Source organism: Ixodes scapularis, unplaced genomic scaffold (genome assembly GCF_016920785.2).
Source record: "Ixodes scapularis isolate PalLabHiFi unplaced genomic scaffold, ASM1692078v2 ptg003730l_1__unscaffolded, whole genome shotgun sequence".
NCBI lineage: Eukaryota > Metazoa > Arthropoda > Arachnida > Ixodida > Ixodidae > Ixodes > Ixodes scapularis.
Genome location: NW_024610351.1, coordinates 1 through 20,318, shown reverse-complemented (window position 1 = coordinate 20,318; position 20,318 = coordinate 1). Strand labels below are relative to the sequence as shown.

The following is a 20,318-nucleotide window of genomic DNA, read 5'->3' as shown; positions in this document are numbered from 1 at the left end:
AAAGGCGTATGAGAGCTGAGCTTCCACTGCTTTCACTAGACGCTTTTGATTCCCAGAGAGGAAGGCAGACTGGCGTCACCTGCAAGCCATGTATAAACACTGGAAGAATGCAGGATCCACGAGATAACACGTTTGACGAACCTCTAGGGGGAAAGGGTTTCGCTAAATCGGAAACTAGCAACGACCGGTTTTTTTCGGTTTTAATCAGGGCGAAAATATCCAACCACCGGTGTTTTTCGGTTTTAACCGATTTTATATTTTCGTCACCGACGGATGTTTATCCGTGTTTTTCGGTTAAAACCGGAGAATGCACACCCTAGGCATAAGTGAACGGAGAAGACGAAAGCGTTGCGCCGTTCTGCGGCTTTCTCGTGAACAGCGCTATAGGGGCAGAGATGTTTGGGTTGCGCCCTCGTACGGTTCCTGTTCTTGACGTCATGACTAGGATTCGCTTAACCTTACTAGATTACCTCTAGGGCTCTGGGCGTCGATTAAAAGTTTTAACCCGATTAATCCCCACCCTTTAGTCGATTAATCGGTCGCGTTCATTTCCATGCATATTATTTCTAAATAGTCAAAATTAATATTTGTTTTCTCTTTTTGCATTTGCTGAATACGAGGTGCACCCTCAAAAAAAAAAGTGAAAGCCGTTTACAACTCCCTGTAACGCCGAATTGGAGCGCAGCTCTTGAGGAGGAGGAGTGAAGGGTACTGAAGGGAGGGTAGACCCCTCCTCCTTCTCCTCCTCCTCCCCTCATTCTTTAATATGCTCCGGGAGGGGGGGTGTCACGTGACCTCGGGGGGGGGGGGGGGTGTCACGTGACTTCGGGGAGGGGGCCACGTGACCTCGGGGAGGCGTGACCTGGGGGTCACGTCGGGTAACACCCGTTTTCGGGGGTAACACCCGAAAAAAAAAAAAAGAAATGGCTGAACGCTACAACGCTTCTGTGCTCCGATCTCTGAGCGATGTGGTTCTTCAGAATAGTGAACGCCAGGAGACATCTATCTGCTCGAATGAGCTTGCATATTTCGCTTCACGCACCTGCGCATGATCTCTGGTCCCCGGTCATTTCGTATCCCAGTGGACATTCGCAGTAATAACCACCATCGTAGTTGGTGCAGATATGACTGCAATTGTGGGTACCCTGAGTGCACTCATTCACATCTGAAAAGAAAAGATCCATTTGGGCATAAATCAAATTTCATAAGTATGGTGCCTGCTACAGCAAATGAAAAAAAATAGGTTCCAAATAATATCAAGTGTAGCTCTAGAAACGACACAAATAATAGACAGAAGAGATGAGAACAAGTAAAATAACAAAGTCACCCATGTGCATCCCACGATTGGGAAAAAAAGTTTAAAACAAAGATCAATCACAAATTCACTAAACGATTTAGGCAAGAGCACTGATTCGTATTTGGAAGAATACGTCAAGGGTACTCCGGAATGGAATACAATTTACGAATTATGGTCGGCACCTTTTTTAGTAGATAGTATACCATAACGTTCAAGGCGACAAATTGTGGCAGGTGAGGTAAGAAACAGTATTTATTATAAGAAAATACTCAAGCTCGCGACTATTTCGCTTGAACGAGTTCTTCGTTTAAAGGAGTTATGAGGCGTCAGGTCACGTGACTGTGGTACGGGACGTCAACCATGATGTTACGTTCGGACTCCAGAGCCAAGAGTGACGTTAAATTTTGTTTTTAATTACAATTTGAGAAAAGAATGGCAAGAACACACCCATAAATGTTTCGTTAAAATAAATAAAAACTCTTTTTAGTTTTTACCTTCGCACGTGAAGTTTTCATGGAGGGAGAGAGTGTACCCGGCTTTGCAAAAACAATCGTAGCTTCCGATCGTATTCGAGCAGATCTGGTTGCATACATGCGGCGTCTCGGTGCATTCGTCGACGTCTGCAGTCAGCAAGTGGGTTTGAGTGATGAATTCACAGTCGAGCATATGGTAAATCGACCTTTTCCAAAGGTACATCAAGCAACACTGGTGGTCACCATGTTTTGGGGTCCTTTAAGACTTAGGCTAGGTGGCGCAAGCTACCGCCCGTTAAAAAGGGTACAGCCATTAACATCCATCCCTCCATCCATTGGCATCGCTCCCTACGTGAAATGCGTGATTGGATCCGAATTTACGCCTTGCGCTGAAACGGCCCTCTTGTCCCATGCATGCTAAAAGTGAATGACCGAAATATGGCGGCCTCACAGAATCGACGCCGCAGCTAATTGAGGGCGCACATTTTTTAAAAGGGCTCCTTGGATGAAACTGGTTCGGCTACGCTTAGTACGAACTTAGGTAAAATATTTAAGATTTAAGAGGACAGAAAGAATGAGACCCAAGAAACCAGACGGGCTTTCTATCACCAATGTATTTTTGTTAACGCAGTTAACAGCCCCAACCAAAAGCGAGCTCTGTTTCTTTCAGACCAAGTACAGACAGTCATGGATCATAAGAAATCGCTAGTACAAAAAGTGCGTAAGCAGGGCTGCTGACTGACCTAAGTTTTGTGTTGTACTTTCTACAGTATTGATAACAAGCTACAGTAAAATATAAAAAGGTTTGGATTTTGCGCTGTCCTTAAGATACACTGAAAAGGGAGCACTTCCTAAGACACCGTAGTATAGACCTAAATAGATATGAAAGAAACAGGTTATCATAGAGAGAATAGTTTTTCGTAATAATTCACAGTGAACAGTAGATTCACAGTGTATGGATGCAAGTAAAAGCGTTAACGAAAATTATATATTTTTATGTAATTTACCGCAGCCAGATGAATACACCGCACCGCACCTGTTCCGACACACCATAACATATTCAGCAGAGTTTTTTTCTTCGTACTTACCTCGGCATGTGAAGCCATCATCTGACAACTTTAGGCCGAAGGGACAACCACAGTACGCACTTCCATTTGTGTTCACGCACTCGTGGGAACAGTTGAGGATTTTTTCATCGCACTCGTTTATATCTGCGGGCGAATAAGGCTTTAAAATGTGTCGCTTAAAAAAAAACAAAAAAACTGCAACTGCAAAAAAAAAAAAAAAGTACACACAAAAAAGAAAAGAAGGAACTCCGAGACGAACAAGGCACCACCTTCCAACATTTGTGCTTAAATGAATGAATGAATGAATATCACTTTAGCTTTTGATTCGGGCGCCGAGTTGCGCCATCTAGCGAGTAGTTTAAACTTTTTGTCTAGCGATTATAATACCAACTACTTTTGTAGCTGTACTAACGCACAACAAGGTGAACAAACGACAGCTGATCACAAAAGTCAGAATCGTACACTAAATAACGAGGTAGTAAATGACTAGACCCTGAAGAATTCCCTGGCGAATTGCGCATATGCCTAGCGGTTACTATGAATAATGGACCTTTTCCACATACCGACGACACCAGGCGGTGACTGTACGAACCAAAAATCGAGGAAGTGACCTACCTGGCTTCCAATCGATAATGGAGGTCCATTATGACTAGAATCCGTCTCGCCGTACGTAACATGGCATACGGCAAAGGTCACGGTCTCAGTCAGCCAATCAGCGTGTGAAAGGAAGTCACGTGACTATATTCTATCTTAGTAGATGCGCGCAGTGCTATCAAAGCCACTGGAAGGACGACGAGGAAGGCCGATGTTGTACAAATTTTGAGTACCAGGTTAGTGTTCTAGGGCAGGGGTCTCAAACGCCTTCGAGTATGTGGGCAAGATTCCCCACAGCAGTTAAATGTTTCACGTTGGAAAGAAGCCGACTTCCTAGGGACATCCCAAAAATTTTCTAAGGAAGGAACTTTGCGCTCTCTGCTTTTCGTAAGCTCAGCGTTTTGACATCTTTAACTTTCATTTGAGCACTTGATGTTATAAGAATATTTAAAAAAACACCACATTACAGCACTGGCAGTTTTTAATAGGAGGAGAGCAAGCGCACTGGTCCTTGCCCTGTCGTACAAATTACTATAGCTCAACAGGCATAAAGAAAAAAAAATCTTCATACGGCAGTTTTTGCTTTCCTGAGAATTTTGTTTTGCAGCATTGTAATAAAATACTTGTATTTTAAAGGTATTGTTTGAGAGCAAGAAGCCCGAGCGCAAAGCTTTACCGTTAGCAGATGCTGCTGCTGAGCGAGACTTCGTGCAGCCGAGGTTGAGCAAAAAGCTCGCGCTTCTAGCTTAGTATTGGGTCCGTTGTTGTTCCTCATATGTATAAATTAAGTTTGAAACTGTATAAAATTTACTAAGGTGTTCGTATTTTGCTGATGACATAAAGTTCTTCTGTCATATTTTTTTCGAAACAGACTACGAAGCGCTGCAGTCTCAAATTTTGAATGATTCAAAGTGGTGCTCGAAGAACATACTGCCTCTGAACGCGAACAACACTGACGTTATCTCGCTTTCAAGGCGTAGATATCCCTTACATTTTAAGTACAGGTTGGAAAACAGTAATGGTGCTCGAGGTGATGTGATCAGGGACCTTGGTGAGTTAGTCGATTGCTAACTCATGTTCAAATCTCGTGACACACATATTTGTTGTACGTTTTAAATTGTGTCACACGATTGCGCGTATGACTCGGTACTTGGAAGCACTTGATGCTATGTCACGTCTATTTTGGGCATTGGTTGGGCCCCATCTTGAATTGGCTTCTGCCGTGTGGAACAACTTACTGGAAAGTGAATGTGAGCGTACTGAAGCGGTACAAATGCGTTTAGTTTGCATAGTCTATGACAGGCATTTTCCGAGGAGGCTAAAACTTCGAATACCATTGTCTTGCTAGGAATTTGAGCCCCAGCACCTTAGGTTGCCGTAGAAATCGCCGAGATGTAGTGTTGATACATAAACTCATCCAAGGTCATACTGATGTACCGGATATTTTAGGCAGCATGCAACTACGCATCCCAGCTATATTCGCGCGACAGTGCGTAACGTTTCATCCCGAGAAGATATTTAAGGGATCACCCTTATATCAAAATTAGGCCTCTAGCAACAGCCATTTTCAGCACGATCTTTTTTCCATGTCTTATTTTACCCCTGAACGGTGGAAGGTACCTGTAATATGATTTAGTACGACTTAGGCCCTCCGATGGGCTTTTACGCGCTTGACATCGTTGCATGTATTTTTTTAAATATTTTTTATACGTGTAAGTGACATTTGTAATGCACCAATGTGTAAAGCTTTAAGGTGTTTTTGGGCACGTAATAAACGCCAACATCAACGACAAGTCGTTGTATCGCTGTGCCGGTCGGTTTATTTGAAAAAGGGCTGATAATAAAATATTTAGACGAAGCACTAGTACTCAGTTAAACAAAAAAAAAAAAGCAAAATGTCTGAACACGTTGTATGAGCAGAGCTTCATTTCATGCAAAAATGAATTCCCGATATTAAGCTTATTTTAGGCGAATGTAGTGCTCGAGGCATAGAAACGGAGCTCACAGCCACCGGATGCACGCGGGCCGCCTGTTTTGAGACCCGGGTATAAGGGTATAAGGGAAGAGTTCCCGCTTCCCTTATTATCCGACTGCACGGGTTGCGCTCTCTCCCTATACCTAAGGGAAGTGATGAAACGTGCTTTGCTTCCGTCGCCCTGATTGGCTTGAGAGGGCCTTAACGTTTGCTCTTTACCAAGTTACGGGGAAACTAATTGTAGTGATGTGCATTGCTGAACAGAGAACGAGGCGAAGTAGGTTACCTTCCCAGCCTTGTCCACTGTTCGATGATTTCCGGAAGCCGCCGTCGCACACGCAGTCGTCGACAGAAGCGGCTCTTGAAGCAATCGTGTGGGTATTGGGTGGGCATCGTACGCAAGCCTCTCCCTTTGGATCCTTGAACGTGTTTTTTTGACAGTCTTCGAAGAAAGAGGAAGAATTGAACATGGAGATGCACATAGCACGCCGTTTTTGACTCCGAATATGACTGAAGCCAGAAACTGTGAGCGATTATTTATTTCACAACCCGCAGGACCCGAGGGCATTGCAGAGGGGAGTGTGTTACTAAGACGTCTTCTGCATTAGAGTTTAAGAGCAGGGACATTATGTAAATCTAGGTAGGTGCGAGTTGAGTTGGTGTTCGCAAAAGTGTTCATAAATCTAACTGCAGAAAGTACCGGGCTTACATTTTTATTGTAGTTACGCGATCATTGCCAATTGCTAACGGTGTGAGGAAAAAGCGAGGAGAAATCGGGTTTTCTTAGTTACCATGACATTTTCTGCACGATGCCAAGATGAGTACCGAAACGTAGAGGTATTGGTGTTAATAAATTGCCGCATAATCACTGAAACCAATTAATTTTTTTTTAACAAATAGTTTAGGTAAGTTTTAGGAAAAAAACAACCTAAATTGCACATTCGTGACAGAACCGCTGCACATTTTTTAGTACCTCCCACTGTTGCGCTACTTTCCATAAAAAAAATTAAATATTTAATGAAAACCAATATAATCTCGCCTTGAGGTTCAGCACATTAATCATGATTTACCTCGAGCAATGTCTGTAAATGTTTGTTTCTCGAATAATTCAAGAAAATGTTTCCACTACAGTTTTTCTTCTGCAATGCAACTTCGTCCAAATGTAGGTATAAAAATTAGAGGATGACACTTAAGACTGCTTACATGTAGGAGTGCGAAAGTATCCCTACAAGCATCTTGCTGCGTGCTTGTAAGAGCTGCGTACAGCTCTGATTGTTAGTGCTCCACAAGCAGCGCTGCAGAACTCGTGATACAGTAGTGCACAGGAAGAGGGAGAGGGAAATTCCCGCTACCCCTCCCCCTCCTACCACGCGTGACACGTGACCCTAGAGGGGGGAGAGAGTGGCGGTCGCACGCGCGCCACCCTCTCTTTTACCGGCGCGCGAGCCGCAGCGCCAGGAGAGGGCTTTTCTGTGGGGTGGCGTTCCTTGGTACTATGACGCGTCGCAGCCAATGGGATTTTAGGGTCCGTTTCGCTCAGCCAATGGGAAAATAAGAGATTATGGCTCGTTTTTTGCGGTTACAGACACCGCTGGCTTCGCTCCATGGGATAGTTATGCTTTCGCGTTAAAAATACCGCAATCTACCAATGTCTCAGTTATTATTTTGTTCCTTTGTAACGTAATATCGGCTTTAAAAAAGTTGGTAAACTATCTTTTATTTACTATATGCAGGCTTACAGGCCTGCATAAAATACGAGTAATATGCCTACAGTTTTTGCGGTAGACCCTGTGACTATGGATGTAAAAGATTTCGTATCTACTTAATCTCAAATTATGTTCTTTCAAAGCGGGACAGATATCTTAGAAACATATCTGCGTCCCCAATGAACACAAACCGTCTGAGTTTAATTGCGCATGAAATGGATGGTACCTTGACAACGCCCTCCACCGAGCGAAATCCGTCCTGGATGACACTTGCACCTGTAACTTCCGTCAACGTTTTCGCATACATCCCCGCAGCCATGCCGGCCCATCGAGCACTCGTCAATATCTGTGCATTGCGGGAGGCAAGAAAAAGTCTTTCGTTATCTCTTTCTCGATGTATTTTCTTTGATACAGGTTTACTGTGCCGAACATGTCATGATCTTTCGTAACCACCGAGATCAACTTTACGCACTCTGTTTGAAATAGTCGCTTATAATATTGTAAGAATTATGTCAGGCCCACGGTAAAAAAATACGCACAAAAAAAACAAGAAAAAAAAAACATATACACTTAAGACAGAAGCGTTCTACGGCCACTCGATAGATGGTGCCACTGTGCTAGTCTCTTAAGCGGTTTTAAGAAATCAAAACACACTCGTGCATAGGCAAATGCAAATGTATGTAGCTGTATTTAGCAAGAGGACGACATTGGCGGATTGCTGTCGTAGTTTACCCTTACACTTTATTGCGGAAGACCGAGATGTGTACTCAAAATAAAGTACCCCCCCCCCCCCCCCCCCCCTTTTGGTGATATTTTATACCACTGAGTTTCGATAGGAATATTTCGGTCCAGCGCAAAAAATTCAGACATATTTGTGATTACACGTTCGGGATAACTGTGGTGTTTCCTAGAAATTTGGAGAAAGTTCAACTCACCTACGCAATTTCTTCTAGTTCCGTCCAGTTTGTATCCCTGGAAGCATGCGCAGTAGTAGCTACCTTGGGTATTTTTGCAGATGTTCGAGCAGGGATGAGTCGAATGCGAGGAGCACTCGTCGATGTCTTATATAAAAGCAAAGGAAAAAAAAACTTAAAATTTGAAATGAAACAAAGATCGGCTCTCGCAATCCGAATCTCATTTTTAATAAGTTTACTTGATATTATGAAAGTAGAGGCAAGCGAATATGGTTAGAATGACGGCGACATCGAGTACCATTGTTTACTGCAGTATATTTTAGAGTCTCCTAACAACTAATTTGTGTTCTGGTTCACAATAGGTGCCGAGAACACATTATAAATGTTCCCTTGGTCCTAACCGGTCAAAGACAGTCGATCGCAGCATACGTGGATGCTCGGTTTCATGGAAACTTGCCATGTACAAAGAACAAAAGCACGATGATTTAAAAATAGCGTAAAAAACTTCAATACATAGATATTGATACTATAATGTAAAATATATTTCTATATTCCGGGCCAGTGCTTTGTTTTAAGGTGCAATGAATGAAGTAGCTTGAATAGGGTACTGATGTCAAAAGACAGCAGAAGGTCGTCGCAATGCCACCATTTTAAGGTGGCCAAAGGGAGTCCTAGAAATGATTTGGAACTTGTAAACTTTCAAAAGTGATGAACAACTGTGCTATTTACTTGCCTTCACAGCCGGTCCCAGTCTCGCTCAACGTGTATCCTTCCCTGCAGCTACAGCGAAAACTTCCAATGGTCTTGTTGCAGATGTGGGCACACAAGTTGCTGGTCCCGGAGGAGCATTCGTTGATATCTGTGATGTTCGCAACGCAAGAAGGCAGGAGCTTGAAACACGTCAATGTATGTTCGACACTGGTGAATATATGAGGGTGAAGCGTTGTAGGATGCTTCTGCTGTCGTCTTAATTTTAATTTTTTTAAGGCACTGGTATGAAAATAGCTTTATACTCAAGTTTATCATAAACGTTAAGAAATGTGGAGTTGCTACGAAGTCGACCATTAAGCGGCATCCGTTTTTTTTTTTTTTCACGCCAATGCTGAAACGAAGAGGAACGACTCTTAATACTTATTCCTAGAAGGAACACAAGCTCCTGGCTAGAACAATTTTTGTCCAAAAATCGGCTGGTGATACTCTTTTTGAAAACGAAGGGATATCCTGAGAAAGGGCTCCGCAGCATATAAGATGAGATTTCACATACCCGACTGACATGTGGACACAATTTAAGGATAGGTCCTGCCAAAATGGATTTGAATACTCTTAATTTTCATCAAACACCACCATTGAATTTCGATGACTTAAGTCATTAAAGTGCTGTGCATGCTGCATTGTTTTTCCACACCAAATAAACGTTTTTCCGCACTCTAAGACTTATTTTATTAGGAAAGGTCAGATTGGCTTATTGAAAAGTGAGCTTAGTTTTAACGTCATGCAATTGTCTTTGCAATAAATAAAATAAACTTAAGTAGGGCTGTGGAAATAGTGCTTTGAATTAAATACCGATGCATCATCATAGTCTTCGACGTGTTTAAGACAACAACTACACACTGGCTTTCTTTACAGCGCTGAAGCTAGCAATGCCGCGGCGCTATACCATTCTGAGCAATCTCCACACACCCCTGATTATAAGTAATGAATTACTTAATTACACTGCGAATTGTACGAGTTTTTATCTGGCTAAATTCTATTAAAATTACCTATTTGGCACTGCGTATTAGTTTGGTTATAATACCTTCGCATGTGCCGTTGACTGGAGCAAATCCTATCGGACATTCCGGCGTGACGCGATCCGCGTCTTTGCTTTTGGACGGTGTCTCCTTCTCCATCCCAGAACCCTCGATATCATCAATCCCATCGCTGCTGTTTGAAAAGCCAGTTGAGTTTGACGGCCAGATATACTCATACGTGTCCTCGGGTACAACAGACAACTCTGGAAAAGAAATGAAAATAAAAATGAAGACAGCCAGAAGTCGCGGCGACTGTTTATCCAATGATACCGACAATTTTCTCTCTCTCTCTTGAGTGGAGCGTTGCACTCATGGCACAACCAGCAGTTTCCTGATATCTGCTGCCAAGGGGCAGTAGCAAAAAAGAAGAAAACGATATGAATCTATATTGAGCAGCCTACATTTCCAAGTGCGAGTTGGCCAGCCATATATTTCTAATGATTCCGAACGCCTGCTACACTTCGCTTCCCCTTAAAGGGGCCCTGCATGGACTTCTTTTACTTGTTTCTAATTTGCACAGAACCTGAGCGCAATGAACGTAGTAACTTAATGAAACTTTTCGTTTCTTGAATTTATCTTTATTTTAAAAGTTGTAGGCAAACTAAAATGTCAAAAACATGAACAAATAAACCTCCTTCATGACGCCTTTGGTCGCTTGAGTGGCACTGAACTAGAGAAGGGGTAGTGAGCTCAGCGAGCGCTCACGGCTGCCGCACTCCGTATCGATGGCTCGAGAGGGCGCCTCTAAAGCATGTTCTGGCTAGGCTGTATGAAGCGGGCAGCTGCAGGGCGGCTCGCATTGCATTTGTTGCGCGATTAAACACTAATTCGGCATGACACTTCATTGGCCACAAACGACAGCAAACACGGCGTAAAAATCAGTTCAGAACGGGAGCCACTTCGCGCTGCCATGCCGCCGAAGGGCCAAACCGCAAACCAAAGCTGCTCGCCGAAGGCCTTCGGAACGCTCGGAACCGGTCGAATCCTCGACTTCAGCGCCGCCGCGTACCTTGCTACGCTCGCCGGTCGTCGGTGCGTGATACCACTATACCTTTATAGTATGCGGCGCCTTTTCCACCGCTTGGTGGCGGGTATATCAACGGGTCATTTCTTGTTTCCGTGCTTTATAAACTGCATTTGTTTCTTTTCTGATCTAAAACTCCGAACAAAACCCACTTTTATAAATAATTGAAACGGCTCGGCGCCACTTATAGTTTGTATTTCGACAAAAATTAAGTTTTTGGCGGCTCTGACGAGGAACAAAGTTTTTGGCGGCTCTTACCAGGACCAAAGACGTCTCATATCGAGCGCTTTCGACACCGCGGGTCGCCCCCGTAGGTGAAGGAGGTTTCCGCGTCGTCCGGTAAAAATATGGCGCACTGATATGACCAGAGTTGCCCTTTAAAGGGCAACTCTGGTCATTATTTACCGCATTTGGGATTACGACTGTTTTCAGCTCAGTCTGTGTCCCTGAATTGTCAGGTTTTATTTTTTTTTTCAATATCATCTGTAGTTTTACAAATATCACGGCTGAAAGTTTGATTTCGGGCGTCCTCCTCTCCTCCTGCCGCTGAATTTGTTCATGGGTGACGTGACACGAGGCCGTGGCGTCCTTTTCCCCGCTAAAGTTAGCGGGGAAACTGAATTCGTGCTCAGGTCACGTGACCTAATTTTCCCCGCTATATTTAGCGAAAACACTTAGCCCGATAAAGTTAGCGAGAAAATTTTTTCGTTAAATATAGCGGATAAATTTTTCCGCTAAATTTAGCAGGAAAATTTCCCGCGAAATCTAGCAGAAATATTTCCTCCGCTAGATTTAGCGGAAAAATTTCTCCGCTAAATATACGGAAATATTTTTTGGCTAAATTTAGCGATAAAATTTTCCCACTAAATTTAGCGGGAAATTGTCCCCGTTAACTTAGCGGAAAACTTTTTCCGCTAAATTTAGCAGAGAAACGTCCCATAATTCAACGCGCGGTTACGCCGACGCCGACGCCGCACATTTCGGAAACGGGCGCCTAAGAGCTGCACTCTATAACACAGCTGAAATTTTAAAAGGCCAAGTCATCCTCAAAAGGCGGCTTTGTTCCTTCTTCTGGTACTTAGAAGCCTTGGATCGTCTTTATTTTTGTTTTATTTGGTGCGCGATCGTGGGCCCATTTAAGGATGATTCGGCTTAATACAACTTCAGCTGTGCATGGAGTTTTGTGTTGTTCGTCCCGTTTTTCCTTGGGTCCTGGGTTACCATGTTCAAAGAGTATCCGATGCTGCAGAAATGCGACTTTAAGGGGAAGGATCTGGAAGCATGCTTCACTCACTGTCGCACGAAACCCCGTCGGTCGAGAGCTCCGTCCCGGGACTTATGCAAGAGCAGCTGTATCCATTGTTAGGTGAAGGAGTGCAACGCTCCTGACATGGACCTTTGCCATCGTTGCCCGAGCACCCATTTAAAGCTGTAAGGAATCGATAGTCCTCACGAGTTACTGTCAGAATACACATTGGACACTTTTTTAGCGGCTCCGTTTCAAACTAACGCTACCGAAATATTTTGTTAAGGTTTTGCATTAAAATTATGTTTTTAACCCCTTCCGAATTTCAGTGACATAATTAGGACGCCTCGACAGGGGCGGTAATATATTCTCTGTTTATTTTCTCTATCTGAACGCAAACAAAAAGGTTTACGGCGTTGGCGGTTAGTGCTAACTAAATATTGGCGTTTACGCTATTATTATCATGCAACCATTCTATGACATCAGTAAGTTGGATAAGGCAGGAGGCAAAACAATATTTATGGCGCTGATGAGGAATTCTAAATAAAACCTGGGATTTTCGCTATCACGATCACGCAGGCATTGTCTGCTCCTCAGGTCTGTTAATGTAAGAGGTAAAACGAACTTTACGAAGCTTATAATAAAAAAAAAAAACGGGCTTTCCACTATCATGATTCAGCAAGCATTGTCTGTCGCCCATGACTCTGCTCGGGCAGATTGTATTCTAAAACATGCATAACTGTATCACTCTTTATTACTTCAGTGAACTTGGGTACTACGGGAACACTTTGCATTCAGCTGACCAAACATTTGGTGTACAGTTCAGCGTCCTTTAAGGAATGTGTAAAACATCGTACAGGTAAGAACCTTTCTTTGAAACGAAAGTGTGTAATACTAACCAATACAAGTCTTGTTATCATCGGCTAAATTCAGTCCTGACGGGCATAAGCAGTACGCAGAACCATGAACGTTTTCACAAACATGGGAACATCCGAAGTTGCCATCACTGCATTCGTCAATATCTACAATTTGGAGCGAAAAAAAACATTAGTCACGCTATAAAACTATGCCAGGGCTGGAGAAAGGTGAGTTCTCAGGCACCCACAGGATGATTTTAATACGAGGGCTGCTGTATTTATTAGAGCTCACCGACACACGACGCCCCGTTTTCGGCGAGCTTGAGTCCGGGGCTTGAACAAGAACACTTTTGTTTTTTGCCAGGCAGAGGAGTACACAGTTCCTGACACGGACCCTTTCCATTGTTGTACGAACATCCTCTGACGTCTAGAACAAATGATGTATGCTGCCTTTGGAAGGCACTGGGACTGTCACTACGGTCTTATGTAAAGAACGGTCGCATACGGCCAATAAACTAAATCTTAAAGAAATGTTTTATACACGACCGTTCGTTGATTCGCGGGGCGGAACATTGTGAAGTGAGGGAAAGGGTAATAGCAAAGAAAAGCCGGTGCAATAAAGACTAAGGTCTGCGTAGAATGGCAATCTTGAGAACAAGCGGAGTGCGCTTTAAGCTTCAAGTTCCGTGCACTCTAATTGATTAACAGGGTAGGTCATCGGATAAAGTTAGACGGCCGTAAAATGGAAAATTCATTAGAGAAAAAAAAAATAGAAATATGATTATTGCGCACTGTTTACCTCTGCACTTCTTTTTGTCTGCGGGATCTACCTCATATCCTTCGGAGCATATGCACACGTGCGATCCTAGCGTGTTGAAGCACTGATGCTGACAGCCTCCATTTTTATGTCTGCACTCATTGATGTCTGAAACAGAGTAAAGCAAGCGGTAACGTATTGTAGATATTTTAATCAGGAGTTTACTTATGAAGGTGTCTATGATACTCCGATACGTCACGGCCCCTCTACCTCTTTGCCGGTAGGACGGGACCTGAGTTCAAGAACCTAGGTGGCTGCATTGTGAAATCTTTAGAACTTTAGGAGATCAGCCGGCACAAAATCTCCCCACTCCCCCACTGTCGTGGCAAAGGCAGCGGTAACATAGAATCTGATGCAGTGTCAAGCTAGATGCGACCGCAGCGCCGGCTTGCGGCCATTTATTTTAAATACTCCGGTGTATTTCGATGGAACGTCTCACGACGAGGCTAAAAACGGTGATTATCGGTGAAAAAAAAAGCGGTTGATCACAGACAGAGGGTTCCAATTTAATTCACATAGTTCATACACTTGTACTCTAGGAAGCAACTATTTCTCACACTTGGTTATTATAATAGATGCAAGCATACTTTCTTGCTTGCATCTACACGCAAGGAACGTGCTGCCGTCATGGCAGCACGTTCCTTGCGGTTCGCAACCCGCAATCATGAAAACGCACGCTCCTGTACGACACGGACGTTGGCAGTGTCTTCCAGGAACCACAGCAACCTCTGAATACATGGCTTGCACCAACATCACTTGTCCAGACACAATGAGGAAAAGGCACGAGAGAGCCTACCCTCCACTAGTGTTAATTTTTCCACAAAAGGGGGCCATGGGAGACACAATAGGGGAAAGGCGTATGAGAGCTGAGCTTCCACTGCTTTCACTAGACGCTTTTGATTCCCAGAAAGGAGGGCAGACTGGCGTCACCTGCAAGCCATGTATAAACACTGGAAGAATGCAGGATCCACGAGATAACACGTTTGACGAACCTCTAGGGGGAAAGGGTTTCGCTAAATCGGAAACTAGCAACGACCGGTTTTTTTTCGGTTTTAATCAGGGCGAAAATATCCAACCACCGGTGTTTTTCGGTTTTAACCGATTTTATATTTTCGTCACCGACGGATGTTTATCCGTGTTTTTCGGTTAAAACCGGAGAATGCACACCCTAGGCATAAGTGAACGGAGAAGACGAAAGCGTTGCGCCGTTCTGCGGCTTTCTCGTGAACAGCGCTATAGGGGCAGAGATGTTTGGGTTGCGCCCTCGTACGGTTCCTGTTCTTGACGTCATGACTAGGATTCGCTTAACCTTACTAGATTACCTCTAGGGCTCTGGGCGTCGACTAAAAGTTTTAACCCGATTAATCCCCACCCTTTAGTCGATTAATCGGTCGCGTTCATTTCCATGCATATTATTTCTAAATAGTCAAAATTAATATTTGTTTTCTCTTTTTGCATTTGCTGAATACGAGGTGCACCCTCAAAAAAAAAAGTGAAAGCCGTTTACAACTCCCTGTAACGCCGAATTGGAGCGCAGCTCTTGAGGAGGAGGAGTGAAGGGTACTGAGGGGAGGGTAGACCCCTCCTCCTTCTCCTCCTCCTCCCCTCATTCTTTAATATGCTCCGGGAGGGGGGGTGTCACGTGACCTCGGGGGGGGGGGGGGGGGGGGGGTGTCACGTGACTTCGGGGAGGGGGGCCACGTGACCTCGGGGAGGCGTGACCTGGGGGTCACGTGACCTTGGGTGTCACATGGGGGTCACCTCAAGGTCACGTGACCCCCAAGGTCACCCCCAAGGTGACCCCCACGTGACCTCAGGGGGTCACGTGACCTGGAGGGGTCACGTGACCTCGGGGGTCACGTGACGGTCACGTGACCTCAGAGGGGTCACGTGACCTGGGGGATCACGTGGGGACCTTGGGGTCACGTGACCTTGAGATGACCTTGGGAGGGGTCACGTGACCTTGGGGGTCACGTGACCTCGGGGGTCACGTGACCTTGGGGAGGAGACCACGTGACCTCGGGGATCACGTTACCTCATATGGGTCACGCGACCTCAGAGGGGTCACGTGACCTGGGGTCACGTGACCTTCAAGGGTCACGTGGGGTCGGGGTCACGTGACCTTGAGATGACCTTGGGAGGGGTCACGTGACCTTGGGGGTCACGTGACCTTCAGGGGGTCATGTGGGGTCACGTGACCTTGAGATGACCTTGGGAGGGGTCACGTGACCTGGAGGGGTCACGTGACCTTGGGGTCACGTGACCTTCGGATGACCTTGGTTACGCCGACGCCGACGGCGACGCCGACGCCGCTCAAGCCGGGAACGGGCCCCTAAGTGCTGCGCTCTAAAAGGTTACAGTTGTCACAACTTTTAGAGTAACTTGCTTGTCCCTGGGGTTCATCTCGAAACGTTAGCAAAGTTACTGTTTCCGCTTGGGAGCCATTTTTACACCCTATGTCAGGGTGTATTTGACACCCTATGTCAGGGTGTGCTCCTTGGGGGACAACCTTATCCCTAATGGGGTGCAATAGCCTTTAAGGGCGTAATTTTACTTCCATTAAGAGGCAACAGAGCATACATTTTGTTCGAAGGTTTTACCCTTTTAAAGAGTGGCAGCGCATGCTGTAAGGGTGTAAATTCACCTCTTCTAGAGGGCAATAACAGTCAACCAGCTTACACCCTTTCTGGGGCTGCCTCAACGTATACCATAAATAATACTGATTGGGAAACTGCGGAAGCTGCCATAGAAGCCGGCATACAAAAACTGGCACCGCTCAGTACTCAAGAACCAAACAAAACGCCATCGCGTCGCCGCCATGTATCCCGCAGCGACCACTCAGCCAACTCCAAGGCTGCACGTATTCGTTCAATGAACAGGTGGCGCCTTCTCGCAGTAGCCAGAGCATCGTATACGGTAGCGTTCCCTGCTACTGTTCAATTTTGGCTTTGATCGGCCATTTCGGCACCGAAACGTAAACACGTAGGTTGCCCACCCCTGTCTCCCAAGCGGACGATTGACGGGGTGAGCGGAGTAGCGCCCTCTGCGGGAGTTCTACAACTGAGCTCTTTGTATCGCCGTGACGTCACCAGTTGTGATCCTGGCTACTTATCACCAGCTGCGAAGGTAAGTTCGATGGTGTGCGCGCGCAAAAATGCACGGTGCGAGCTTGGGCTCATCACGTTCACAACCGCCGTCAAAGTCGATAGTATGACATCGCTCTCATTTACGTGGATGAAGGCAGAGTTAATTCCGCTTGAGACGTCATACGTTGCGTTTGGCCAGTTGTGGAAAGCCGACCACGCGCCAAAGAGAGCGCGCGCTTAGCAAAATCCCGGAGCTCGCTCGTTTAGTCCGTGCTGGAGTATACAGCGCGTGGCATTCGCTACTCTATGTTCGATCACGTGATGCGAGCCGCGGGAGTAACTCGGATACACTCTAGTCGAGCAAGACGTTCGGCTGGCACTCATGTAGATCCAGTGAGGAGACGAGAGCTGCATCAGCGTACGATTGGCACTCGCGTTATTCTTTTCCGTCGCTGGAGTGGGAGCCGGAAACGGTTAGAAACCAACCATATCACACATTCTGTGTTACAATGCTGCCTTATCTTTTTTTTTATTCTAGTTTATTCTGCTTACCTAAGCATATTTTTTTGTAGTGATAGAATCCTGAAGGACAAGAACATATAACTTTGCGACCATTCCATGTGCAGTTGTGGGAACAGCCTCCGTTGTTAACGTCGCAGGGATTTGAGGGTCTCTGTGTCACCTTCGCATCTGAGAAAACGCGAACACACAACGACTATCAACAGAATGCTCATACCAAGGTACAGCTACAAGCAACGCAAACTGTAATTCGGAGGGTCTTGTCATTACACGTAACCACGAAAATAATACATATCTGAAATAAAGGCTGTCTTTTCGAACGATCTATGGCTATCAGTATATAGATAAGAGGTGGTCAGACGGACATATTCAAAACGTCATTCAAGGAACCATGTTAAATGAAGAGCAATAATAAAAAATGGGAAGTGGCACTTCTTAAAATTGCTTTTCCTCTCAATTGGTGGCCATGGCGAATACAACTCATAACGCCATGTGCCCAATGCACGTACATTTTCTTTCTATACTTCATTTTAATTTTTTTTAAAGGGGGGGGGGGAGGGGGGAGGTTATGAGCGAGTAGCAAGCCAGACATAGGCCCCCGAAGAACCACATGAGGCTCGCCAGCAGCGGTTTAGCCACTCCTGCTTTATATAATCTACGATACATTTTCCGTATACAGCATCTGCTCCCATCAGGCAGTCAAAATCCAGCAAATGTTTTTGGAGAGTACTGACGAGACCAGGAAAGTTATTTTCCGGCCAATCACAAGAACATCACGGTTTAAACAATAGGCCAACTATTTTAAAGTTCGATATGATTGGGGGAAAAGAAATGAAATACAGAAGGCCGGCAATTTCATCCGAACCTATCTCTGATATCGGTGAAAAATGTGGTAGTACTTTGCATTATTGCTTTTCTTCGTAGCCGTTCCAAGACCGACCTAAGGCACCTCTGCGGACAAAGAGTAGTGCAGAGTATGGTCACCATAGTCTGTGCTGCTCTTCGTAACGCAAAGTATGGGACGCATGTGATTATTAATATTTTTTTAAACGCATGTGCCTGCCCTATTTCTTTAAACAGATTCGGTTCAAAAATCTGTGAAAGCTACATGAACGTGTTCACTTCAGGTGTGTTATACGGCCAGTAGGACATACTTTAGTGGGTAATCTTCACGATAAGTTAGATAATTAACTAAAATCTCTCGATTGACTTTTCAATTTGTTAAGATAAACATATGATTTCAATTAAAATCTGCCGAGCGTCATATAAAACCACGAAATTAAATTTTAGAACGACTTAAAGCACGTAGGAAGGGCAGGGGTGCACCAAAGTACCACTCCTGCAACAACCGGAAAGCTAGGGACCGGACTCCGGCCATGATAATCTAATCATCCGCTTTTGTCTACTGCTAGCTCTGCGCCTGTCGTACGAGTGGTAACTTTTGTGCACTTCCGCGCTTCCGACGCGCTTCAAGCCGTTCTGCAATTGACTGATTTAGTTATTTTTGATGACGCCATAATTGGAACCATATGTTTACTTGCACAAATTGAAAAGTCACTTAAAGAATACTAGTCAGTTATACGATTTATCGTGAGCATTACTCCCCTCCACTATGTCCTTGTGGCCGTATCACTCACTTGAACAAACCGCGTTAAGGTATCTTTCACGGATTTTTTTTATAATAAAGCTGTTTTAATTAAAGTCAAACACCCTGTATAACTTAGTGCCAGAAGGGCTCAAAGCGAGAGCGGTATTCTCTGCGAGTAACTGCCCACGAGGCACTACCATTGTCTTTCTCTTACTGAAACAGCGTTGGGTGTAATATCACCATTTGAGGCACCTTTGTGTCCCGAGTAAAAGCTATTAACAACAATTTTGTATTCTCTGAACAGATGTGATAAAAATTGCTTGGCCTAGAAGCTGTCAAGCGCAATAAAGGTGCACTTGACTTTTTTTTTTTTTAACGAGGAGCACTTTCTATTGCAATTTAACGAAGATATTTCACCGCCAATTTTAGAGGGAAATTGAGACGTCACGTCATATGACGCTGCGACGCGATATCAGTACGCGATGTCACCTCGCGTCCTGACCGTGACGTCACGCAACACCATGACGTCAAGTGACGATGTGACATCACATGATACCATCATGTCACGTGAGGCTGACATCACAGAACGCCATTACGTCACGTGACGCTATGAAGTCACGTGAGAATGTGACATCAAGTGGCCAGACCAGCACGAGCAGGACAGACCCGTGGAGGGTTCCCGCGTAAAGTTGTAGCTTGAAAACTCCTGAGACACTACACGAACATAACTCTCATGTACTTTACTCGTTCTTGTATAAAAGCGAATATAACGGAGAGCCCTACTATAATCGGGGACAACTATTCTCTCCTTATGAACGCCCTCTCCCCTTATGATCGCCGATTAAAGCTACGCGCGCTCTCTCTTTTTCTCCTCAGAAATGACGAGAAACGTTGTCCCCGAATAGAGCATGGTTGCGTTATGAAGGGAGCATAACCAGCTTCTAAGATGATACTTTCACATTCCCATACTTACATACACATTTCTTCCCGTCGGGAGCCAATGAAGAGCCCGCTGTCGTGCACTTACATCTGAATGAACCAATCAGATTGACGCAGCCCTCCTGGCATCCACCGTTACTGGTGTCACATTCGTCGATATCTAAGCAGTGAACACAGAAAATATATAGGATGCGGATTGGCCGTACAGCGAGTGAAAAAGAAGTCTTCCCGATTGATTTGATGGACTTCTCATTTTCAGACCGGATTTCAGAAAAAAGGTGTGCACTTGAGAATTGCTGATTCTCTCCCCTATGCAAGACTTGCCACCATAGCCCGGCTTGAACCCTACCGAACATTGGCAGCGGTACCCTCTTTCGGTATTGATACATAATCTTTGGCAGGTGCATGTGGTTTCCTTCTTTGCAC

The 20,318-nt window shown here is 44.9% G+C and overlaps 1 protein-coding gene across 1 annotated transcript; it reads right to left on the bottom strand.

The window, feature by feature from the left end:
- Positions 1-1,034: 1,034 nt before the first annotated feature.
- On the bottom strand, positions 1,035-20,052 carry LOC120838578 (fibrillin-2; the record flags this gene model as incomplete). Its single annotated transcript, XM_040208565.1, has 14 exons — positions 1,035-1,165; positions 1,792-1,917; positions 2,859-2,981; positions 5,693-5,848; positions 7,339-7,458; positions 8,048-8,173; positions 8,760-8,885; positions 9,822-10,019; positions 12,135-12,269; positions 12,986-13,108; positions 13,236-13,370; positions 13,743-13,868; positions 17,399-17,536; positions 19,927-20,052. Coding segments are annotated over 14 exons (1,889 nt in total), but the record flags the coding sequence as incomplete, so codon positions are not given.
- Positions 20,053-20,318: the final 266 nt, after the last annotated feature.